Here is an 11,108-nt window from a genome sequence, read left to right as displayed (position 1 = left end):
TTGGCGGATGTTTAATCTGAGTGTTTACTGTTGCAGTGAGGTGCGGAGCAATTTCTGTTTGAAAAGGAGACAGTAAAACAAATGGGATGGAAAACGATGTTGCATTTTTAATTGTCCGAAAAACGATGGAGCTTTGGGACTTCTCCTTGTCCAAAGGAGGTAAAAAGATCAGCATATTACAAATTATAGCTTTTACGGATGCCTTGCTATAATTCATATACAGAATAGGGAAGGGTACACTGTCACTTTTACATTCCGGCGTGACCACTGAATAATTCAGTCTCCCCGCCTTCTTATGCATATTCAGCCAGAAAAGGCGGACGGGCAGGGTGGGGGATTGCCCCGCATGCTAATGACAGCTGCTGATCGCTGACGTACCATCACACCACGAGCGGCTCTGCCCGCCGATTGGTTGGCGGGGACCTGGTCACATTGACAACAAGCCCTGGTCGTGGTTCCTTACAGGTGGGTGGGCGGAGTGTAAGAAGGCGAACCCAAAATGGCGGAGCCTGGGGCCGGGGGCTCGAGGAGCCTCCTGTGAGGCGGTGCCTCCTGGGTGGGGAAGGGTTAACATTTAGGGTGCCGCCGCTCCCTCTGACTGGCTCTAAGTTGGAGCCAGGCGCGCCTCGGTGGCCATGGAAAGCGGCGAGCTGAACAGCATGGAGACGATGGAGACCCTGACAGAACTGGGTGACGAGCTGACCCTGGGCGACATCGACGGTGAGTGCGTGAGGCGGGCGCTCGGCTGCGCCCCCCTTGGATACAGCAGCCGCGAAACGGGAGGGAGAGGCGCTGCTGCGGCGCGCGGACGCGTTTGGCCCCCCGTTGCGGGGTGTGTGTGTGTGTGTGTGTGTCGGGGGGAGGCAAGCAACGGCGTGGCGTCTGCCCCCGAAGAGAAGCGCGCCGCGCGGGGAGGTGGTGCGCCTTCGCTTCGGCTGTGGAGCGTCTCGACCATCAGACCAGCCTCGGACCTTTGCAGCTGGGTAAAGTGGCAGGTGCCGCGCAAGGGGCTCCTTAAAACCTATCTGTTTGGCCTGGCCTTCCGGGTTTGTTTTTTAAAAAAATGATTGAAAAACTCTTTTTTAAAAATTGTTTTAAATTGCTGCCCTGAGTTTCCAGCGTTGGTTTTTTTTAGCTGTTTGAATTGTTGAATTGGTTTTGTTCTGTTTTTATAGTTTGATTTTAACTGTTAACTTGTTCTGATTGTTTTTACCGCGTTGTAAACCGCCCTGAGCCATTTTGGAAGGGCGGTATATCAGTCAGTCAATCAATCAGTAGCTGATCTCCCATCGCGGCCCCCCCGACAGAACTGAAAGGGGAGGAATGTGTATGTGCCCGCTGTTCCTTCCGTGGACTGCTGCACTTGGGGAGAGCCGTGCCGGTCTTTGATGTCCCATAGTGGGTGTCTAGGTTACCTGGATGTTGGAGTGCATCTCCTGAGACGCGAGGGAGGAGGTGGCCGGGTGAGGCATTCCAGCAACGCCGGTTTCCTTCCTCCTCCCAGTATCTACGAAGCCCGGCAGGCCGGTGTTGATATGGTCCACGCGGTTGCATTACATTGCTGGTGGTTTTGACGCACACTTAAAGCCGCAAGGGGTTCTCGATTAAGGTGTACCCAGCTGAGGTGTGGCAACGGAGCGGGTGCCTCGGTGCTGGAGGGGAAGGTACAGAGAAGGGAGTCGTTCTGAGCTGTCGCTTGTTCTGGAAGGCTTGAGGCAAATTTGTGCATTGTGTGAAGCATCCTCTTTGAGCTGTAGTAGCGCCAGAGTTGAGGCTTGTCTTGCTTTTCGGTATGGTACATGTGTGATATATGGGAGACCGTGTTTTGTCTTTTGGTTGGATGCAGTTGCTGGCTCCACTTCATACGTCTTTTGCATATATGCCTCCGTGTCGGGTGATGGCACCTTGCACTGTGGATGATCCACAGTGGAAACAAGCCCCACTGGAGCACGTGTGTTTAGTACTGCAGCCTAAGTTAATGATTTGGATTTGTAACCTGAACCATATTGGTCACATAACAGGGAACAAAATGTGAAGTACATAATTAAACTCTAAGTTTTATTATAAAACACTGCAGTAAATGCAGAAACTAAAACCTAGTTTGTACCCATTATCACTAGTGCCTCATGTTCGGCAGTGTCAAAAAGGTTTGATAGTACAGTTTCCCTTGTCAGAAGGGCTCTTGGTTCTCAGTCTAGATTAAAAAACACAGCTACTGGACCCAAAAAGCTTTTAGCAGCCAGGTTTGCCTGAAATGAAAAAGCAAGCATATGCTCCACTTCCTGCCCAAGGAAGCTGGGTGAGGAGTTCATGTTTTTTTAGCCTACTTTCCTTTAGGAAAGTAAGCTCATGAAATCAAGTATTTGTGTGGTCCCTATCGACTTCTCAGTGCCTGGACCAATATGAACCAAATGTGGTACAGTTGTAGGGGCACACAGGGGCACTCAATGGCGTAGTTACTAATGATGTCATCCACCCTGATTCGAGATGGCGGACGTGTGAAAGTTTGAGGTGCAAGTGGGAACCAATTTGGACCAAATTTGGTACAGTTGTAGGGATACCCAATGGTGTCCTTTGTGATGATGTAATCCACCCCAGTTCAAGATGGCGGAGGTTTGAATATTTAAGGCTGAAGTGGACTAACTTGTGAGGATGGGTAATTATCAATTAAGATTATAGTGAAAGGAAAGTAGGCAGATTAGTTCTTACCAGAACAACTTGTTTGAAGTATCTGTTCATCAAGAACAGGGCCCCTCTGAGAGAAATCTTGTACGCTGCAGCCAACAAAGTATTTTATGAAGGATATTTATGGTCATAGGGTTCTTTCCCTGTTACATCCTAGATATTTCTAAAGCTATAACTGTGTGTCTGTCCATCCTGTTCCTGTGATATGCTTCTGGCAGGATATGGGTAAGAATAGTAGTTTATAGTCTTCTCACATAAAGTGAGAAGCTAGTGTTCTGTGGCCAGAACTGATCAGTCGCAGACACGTGTTCTCTGTTCCAAAGTTGTTGTTCATTGCTTCTGGAGGTAGGACAAGAACCAATGTATTGAAAGTACAAGGAAGCAGACTTACCCTGGTCATCAGGAAGAATTTTCTAATTGTAAGGGCAGCTTGACGTTGGAACAGTCTGCTTCCTGCAGTGGTGATCTCTCATGCACTGAAGGTTTTCAAGCAGAGGCTGGATGGCCATCTGTCAGAAATGCTGAACAAGGGGTTGGACTAGAAGATCGCCAAGGTCCCAACTCTAAAATTCTGCTTGCTTAGAATGTAAAAAGGTGGTGTTAAAAGCTGTTGGATTAGAGTTGTAACATGCCTGTATCTGAATAATAATAATTCTACTAACTGTTCTGTTTTAAAACAATTTTAGTTTTTTTATTTAGAAAAATAATGTATTAGTTCTATAGCTGTGAGTGGCATGTCAGTAAGTATCCATTACTTGTGGTGTTTACGCTATGCAAATGAGCATATCTTCTTGTCCAGGTACCATGTTCCTGTTCTGCTGTTTTGGTGCTCTAGTGCACAAGTGTGGGAACACATGAAGGGCCCATAGTTTCACGTACATGCCTGACATCAGAAGGTCCTATGATCAGTCCTCAGCAGCTCCAGTTAAAAGGATCACGTGTAGCCAACCTGGGAAAGATTTCTGCCTGAGTTCTTGGAGAGCTGCTGCCATTTGGGCTAACTGAGAGGTACTAGATGGACAAATGGAACTTCTATGCTCTCTTCCTGCTTTTTAGGTCTAAGGTTTTCCAGCAACATTTTTGATTAATGTGTACTAAGAATAGCTGTCTTCCGTTTGGTGTGGAAAGCTATTCCTGCGCCACCTTTTAAAAAACAAGGGCAGTTCCTTTTCCCTGTCCATTTTTAGATGATTCAAAATAACGAGTCTTTCAGCAAATCCCTGGAAATAGTACATAGTACCTTATTGTGTATTTACATAGTACCTCATTGTGAGGAAACATTACCCAAGATTTTAAATTTCCGTTTCTCAAACGTGTGTGTGTGTGGTTGCACCCACTTGGATCACCTTTGGACACTTCTGACACTTTCTTAATATTTATACAGTCTTCATTTTATGTATCGAGATGTGGAAAATGTCTGTCAGAGGGGCGGGGGGAAATGCTTTGCTTAGAACATGGAAAGCTGCCATACTGAGTTAGTCTGTTGGTCTATCTAGGTCAGTACTGTTGACACCAACTGGCAGTATCTCTCAAGGTTTTAGGAACTTAGGACATAGGAAGCTGCCTTGTTCTGAACCACCCAGAGACTTGTGTTTTTGGGCAGTATATAAATGTTTTTAATTAATTAATTAATTAATTAAATTATACCGAGTCAGACCATTGGTCCATCTAGCTCAGTGTTGTCTGCACAGACTGGCAGCAGCCTCTCCAAAGTTGCAGGCAGGAGTCTCTCTCAGCCCTATCTTGGAGATGCCAGGGAGCAAACTTGGAGCCTTCTGCATGCAGATGCTCATCCCGGAGCGGCCCCATCCCCTAAGGGGAATATCTTGCAGTGCTTACACATGTAGACTCCCAACCAAATGCAGCCCAGAGCAGATCCTGCTTAGCAAAGGGAACAATTCATGCTTGATACTACAAAACCAACTTTTCTCCTTGTTTAGATCTGGGGAGTGGGAGTGTCTTTCCAAGCTCTACCTGGAGATGCCAGGAATCGTACTAGTAACTTTCCATGTACACAACTTGTGTTTTATCGATGAGCTATGGCCTCTCCCTGCTTGAGAAATGCCTCTTAAAATCAACCTTCTTGAAATAACTTCCTGAAATCTGAAAAGTAGAAAATCTCAAACTTTTTCTAAGCAGCAGCAAATGTGGCAGACATGTTACTGTTAAGATCGCATAATTTGCTGTTCAAGCTGCTGAGAATGACATCTACAGAACCCTTTCCAGTATGTTAAGTAGCAATTCATTTGATTTTGTGCAGGCCAAAATATTTGTATTACTGTTTTGTTGATCTAATTTTTTTTGTTTGTACTATTGGGACAATTTTGGCCGCACAATAGAACTTGATTGAATGAAGAAGCAGAAGATTTTGTGGTGTGGTAGCATTAGATGTCATCTTAACTGATACTGCCAACTCTGCTTGCAGCTTTGCAAACACTTCCATTAGGGAACCAGTTTAACTTTTGTCTTATGAGTACAATGAGTACCCAGAATGTTGGGGGCAATATGCTAAAAATCATTGTAAACCGCTTAGAGAGCTCCGGCTATAGAGCGGTATATAAATGTAAGTGCTATTGCTATTCAGTGGTTCCACATTTTATGTGGCAGACATGACTGTTGTAGATGTATTAGTGTTGCACATAAAAGTGTGAAAGGCTCATATGCATACAGCTTTAAACATCCATGTATTGACATGAGGGAACCTGGATTGGGGCCCGGGCTCCTGGGTGTACATGAATGATTTTGTCTTGATTTTACTTTATTTTATTTATGTCCCGCTTTTAAACATTAAGAAAGTGGTGTACAAAATGATTAATAAAACAGCAATAAAAAACACGAGTTACACAGCAGGCTAAAAAGCTTTCTGAAAAACCAGTGTATGTGTCAACTGTCTGGATTGGCAAAAAAGGAAGTAGCCTAATCTCCTTGGGAAGGGAATTCTGCTATTGTGGTACTACCACTGTGAGGCCCCTATTTGCTGGTACTTGCCAAGCGAATTCCTGTTATAATGGTGTGTGAGAGGAAGGCGTCCATGATCAGTCTTAAAGCCAGGGCAGTGGAGGATGGGCCTTAGTTAACTTGGTCCAAGACTGTTTAAACATGCATGCACATGGATGTGCATCTTCCACACCATGGGCAGCATCTGGACTGGTTAGTCACAGCTAGTCACCATTGAGACAAGTTAGTTTTAACTAATTTTAAGACCCATTAATTTCAGTGGGACTTATTAATCATGAGTAACTATTATTAATCATGATTAACACTGGTGTACTACAACAGTCACATTTGCCTCACCCTACTCAGTGTTGCTTGTGCAGTGTTGTCCCAAACAATAAAGATCAGAAACCTAGTGACCGCCTGTACAAGGTTCCTAAACTCCCAGTGTTGAGCAGTTACCTCTCATTTGTGGGTCAGCTTCTGGAGCCCCAGTTTTTCATGACTTGTTTGTATTCCATTCTGACTGGAGTGTATCTCATGGACTCACCATCAATTCGGCTTTCATTGGATAACATCTTATTTCAAGCTGCCTAGGCAATAATTTTGTTCCACAGAATATACCTTAGCTGTATTCATCTACAAGAAATGGGAAGCTATCATAGAGTGTATTAGTAAAATTATTGGACTTATTATTATGGGGAAGGGAGTGCTGCCTGACTCGGGATAGGTCCAGCTGTTATGTTGTGGCCAAATTTAGGATATTCCCACTTGAGGAATTAAATGGATGAACTGGAGAGGATTCAGAGGAGGAACATGGCTAACTAAACCAAGTGCATGAAAAACAAGTTGTTCTAGTAAGAACTAATCAGCCTACTTTCCTTTCACTGTCTCTACAGCTTGACTAAATTTGGTTTAAATCGAGGTCCACAAGTTAGATCTCTTGCCCCTCAAAAGTTTACATGTCTGTCATCTTGAATTGGGATGGATGACATCATCACAAACTCTGCCATTGAGGTGTCACTGTGTGTCACTCACTGCAACTGTACCCAGTCGGGTTCAAGTGGGTTAGACAGTCCACAAATTAGCTCACTTGTGCCTCAGATATTCACATGGCTGCTATTTTGAATTGGAGTGAATTTATTTATTTATATTTTATTTTAAAATATTTCTATACCACCCCAAACTTGCATCTCAGGGCAGTTTACAATTATTAAAATCATTTAAAACATTAAAAACATTTAAAACCCAGTATTAAAATCATTTAAAACTATAAGTCTAATTAAAAGCCTGGGTGAATAAATGTGTCTTCAATGCCTTTTTAAAAGGTGCCAGAGATGGGGAGGCTCTTGTTTCAACAAGGAGCGCATTCCAAAGTCCATGGGCTGCAACGGAGAAGGTCCGTTCCCAAGTAGCTGCCAGATGAGTTGGCAGCAGCCGCAGGTGAACCTCTCCAGATGATCTTAGCAGGTGGTGGGGCTCATGGCAAAGAAGATGTTCTCTTAAATACCCAGGGCCTAAGCTCTTTAGGGCTTTAATAGGTAATGACCAGCACCTTGTATTTTGCCTGGAAACATATAGGTAGCAAGTACAATTCCCACAAGACAGGAGTATTGTGGTCTCTCCTAGATGACCCAGAGACCAACCTGGCTGCTGTGTTCTGAACCAACTGCAATTTCCAGACTACGTACAAAGACAGACCCACATGGAGCGCATTGCAGTAATCCAGCCTACAGGTTACCAGCAGATGTACCACTGTTTTGAGGTCATTCATGTCAAGAAACGGACACAGCTGGCGTATCAGCCAAAACTGATAGAAAGCACCTCTGGTCACCGCCTCAACCTGGGACACCAGGGAGAGGTTTGAACCCAGAAGCCCCCCCAGACTGCGCACCTGTTCCTTCTGGGGGAGTGTGACCCCATCCAGAACCAGCAGATCAAAATCGTCTCCCAAGTTTCAACCCCGCACAATAAGTATGAGTTGGCAGCAGCCACAGGTGAACCTCTCCAGATGATCTTAGCAAGTGGTGGGAGAGCTGGTCTTGTGGAGAGCAGGAGAGGAGAGCTGGTCTTGTGGTAGCAAGCATGACTTGTCCTCTTAAGCTAAGCAGGGTCTGCCCTGGTTTCATATGAAAGGGAGACTAGAAGTGTTTGCACTGTAAGATATTCCTCTTAGGGGATGGAGCTTCTCTGGGGAGAGCATCTAGGTTCCAAGTTCCCTCCCTGACATCTCCAAGATAGGGCTGAGAGAGATTCCTGCGGGCAACTTTGGAGAAGATGCTGCCAGTCTGTGTAGACAATACTGAGCGAGATGGACCCATGGTCTGACTCAGTATATGGCAGCTTCCTGTGTTCCTACCTCCATATTATCTAGTTTCAGCCTCAGTTTGTTATCCCTCATTCAGCCCATTACTGCCTCCAGGCAGGCATTTAGGGAGGTTATGCCTTCTCCTGATGATGTTGACATGGAGAAATAAATTTGGGTGTCATCAGCATATTGATAACACCCTGTACCAAATCCCCTGATGAGCTCTCCCAGCGGTTTTATGTAGATGTTAAACAACATTGGAGACAATACAGAGCCTTGAGGGACACCATAGGAAAGTTCAGATTTTGAAGAACAACAGTATCCAAGGGGCACCATCTGGAATCTGGCAGTGAGGTAGGAGCAGAACCACTACAGAGCAGTGCCTCCCACCCCCAATCCCCTCAGACGTTCCATTTTGTCCATTTCCAAATATATTTTAGCCTGCTTTCCAGTAGGTTTATGAGATCACCCGGCATTGTTTGTGTGTGTCAGTGTGTATCCCCCATCAACTTCGCAACAACTGGACCAATATGAACCAAATCTGGTACAGTTGTAGGGACAGCTCGACAGCGTAGTTTGTGATGATTTAATCCGCTCCGATCCAAGATGGCTAATGTGTAAACTTTAGAGACCCAAGTGGGCTAACTTGTGAACCGCCTAACCAATCTGAACCAAATTTGCTACAGCTGTAGGGACACACAGGGATGTCCAAATTGTGTGGTGTGATATCATTTGCTACAGCTTAGGCTCTGGGTCGAGAAAATACTTAAATTCGTAGGCACGGATACCAGATTTGTGTAAGTTCAAGTGCCTGAGATGTTCGCAGCCCTGATAATAGCATTTGGAATTCAGAGGTATACCTGGTTAAGAGAAAAGAGGGAGGGCATAAAATTTGTCCATTGCTGCTCAGGGAAGGGCTGGAGGAAGCAAATTTAAATTTCAGGGTGACTGATTTGGGTTACATAAGCTTCCTCACAGTTAATCATAGGTTGAATGGAGAAGTTATGGGATTTTCTCCTCACTGAGTTTCAGTGAACATTTTTAGTTTAATGAATTATGGCATAGGACAGCCTATTGGATAAAATCTGTTCTTCTTATGGAGCTCTGCAGTCTGGCAGTGAGTTACATGTAGCTTTGCTTATGATATAGCATTCACTTTTTTTTTAACCCCCTTCCTATCCACCACATCAACTGAGATGTGCAAAAAGATTGTGGATGGCTGATACAGTCGCCAGAGAACACAGCTGTTAAATCTGTGAAAAGAAGCCGATTGATAGCTTGGCAGTCCAAATGGAAGACCAGAAGTTAGGGTGTGGTTCTCCAAATGTTCAGTAGCTTTAGATAGGGTGTCTGGAGATTCTTTATAGATCTCTAAATTTTGAATTTAATCCTCCCCCATTCTTTCATAAAATGTGAAGTAACTTTGAAGACTGGAGAAAGGAGAACTAGGATGGATTAAATTTTTTTTTAAAGCATCAGATTTCATGACTTTTAAAACCAGTTAACTGTCCCTTAAAATAACCAGATTTAAAATGTAATTGTAATACAAACTAGTATTAAAGTCTACAGTTGTAATATTTACAACTGAATCCATGACCCTTTACCAAATACATTGCTTTTAAGTATTGTGTGTTTGGGCATTTAAAAAAAGAGGTAAAAATTATTTTGAAATTGGGCATTACTCATTGATTATTCAAATTATGAATAGGGATGTGCAAGAATCGATTTTTGCTGTTCGAGTTTGCAAATCAGCTTGATTCGATTTGAGCTTGAATCTACTGCCCTTGAAACAGGGTTGATTCGATTTGAATCAATTTCAGCCTAATTTTTAAGGGCTAGGGGGCACCAAAGTGGGTTGGGTGGCAAGGCCCCATGGGTGCCAATTGCCACCCAACCCCCAAAGGAATTGGGCAAACTTTTGACGGCTGATAGCCAGACGCCAATGGTATCGGCTCTTCCTGCTCCTGTGCAAGTGCAGCTCGTCGCTTCAGAGCCGCTCACAGAGTCAACCAAGGCAGCAGTAAAGATGAAACACGGGGTATATGGATCACGGGCTGTACAAGTGTCACGGGGAGCTCTGTCGGGACCTAGCCCAGAGCCCCTGAACTCCCCAGCAAGACGCTCTGTTGGAGGACAGACCAGCCCTTTGCTCCAGTCGCAACTCAGCCCCCAATCTGTGCTGCGGGACTGTGTGCCTTTGAGGAGCAGGTCTACCTTTCGGGACCGTAAGGGGCTGCAATATGACTCTGAAGAACAACTCTGGTGATCAGTTGACTCCAGGGAATGGGATTACTCCCCCGAGGACATTGCTAGAGGGGATGACTCACCAGGTTACCCATCTATATAAAGTATTATTCCACTCATGATTTTAGTGAGCAGGAAGAATAATATTTGGACCAAGGGGACTTTGATTATAGCGAATGATTGCATGGCTAGAGACTATGATTACAGGGATGGATGCTGGGCGTGTTATGGGAGATGCAGGTCACGATCACGTTCTCCCAGCTGCCCGCCCTCTGTTACATCCAGTCTACCCAGGAGGGGATCTCTGCCTCCCAGACATCGCCACTGTTGCCCTCATGAGCATGTCGCCCCGACTACAGTCCATAGTAAGGAGTCCTCTGTGCCTCATGATACTGGACATGGCTATCCCCTAGAAGCCAGGGCTCCAGCAACTCTGGTTCCTGAAGCTTCCAAAGGTGTATCGGCTGCTACTTCTGTGCATTGGGAACACAATGCCCGGCCTGACCTGGCATTGGTTCAGGCCAAAAGTTCCAAATCTGTCCTCACTCTGGATCTTGTACCCCCGGTGCCACCTGAGAAACTACTAGAATCCTCTGATTCTACATCTGATTCAGAACCAGACTCTGATGCTTCCTCCTCAGATGGGGACGCTTCGAGAACTGCACAGCGTGGCTGGAATTCAGACAAGTTTCATCTTTCTCCATCATCAGAAGACTTGAAATCCTTCTCTGCATGGATAGTCAAAATGGCCACCTCACTTGGGATACAGTTAGAGGAAGTTAAATCCTCCTCCAACCCTGTTTTTGATATAATTGAAGGGGACTCACTAAAACACTTATCGCTTCCGATGAATCAGGCCTTACTGGACATTGCTTGCAGCTTTTGGGAAAAACCATCCTCGGTAGTATCTACTTCCCGAAGGGTGGAGAATCTGTAT

General features: G+C 45.0%; 1 protein-coding gene across 5 annotated transcripts in view; it reads left to right on the top strand.

The window, feature by feature from the left end:
• Positions 1 to 358: 358 nt before the first annotated feature.
• The window catches only part of SREBF2 (sterol regulatory element binding transcription factor 2), a 68,933-nt gene continuing 58,183 nt past the window's right edge, over positions 359 to 11,108 (top strand). For 2 of the 5 annotated variants that reach the window (XM_053254306.1, XM_053254304.1), the window contains exon 1: positions 475 to 720. In XM_053254306.1, coding sequence (XP_053110281.1) covers positions 636 to 720 — 85 coding nt within the window. In that variant the 5' untranslated portion in view covers positions 475 to 635. The other 3 variants (XM_053254309.1, XM_053254307.1, XM_053254308.1) reach the window with 3 other exon arrangements.

Source organism: Hemicordylus capensis, chromosome 5 (genome assembly GCF_027244095.1).
Source record: "Hemicordylus capensis ecotype Gifberg chromosome 5, rHemCap1.1.pri, whole genome shotgun sequence".
Classification (NCBI taxonomy): Eukaryota; Metazoa; Chordata; class Lepidosauria; order Squamata; family Cordylidae; genus Hemicordylus; species Hemicordylus capensis.
Note: the sequence above shows the minus strand (reverse complement) of the source record. Positions and strands in the feature narration are given on the sequence as shown.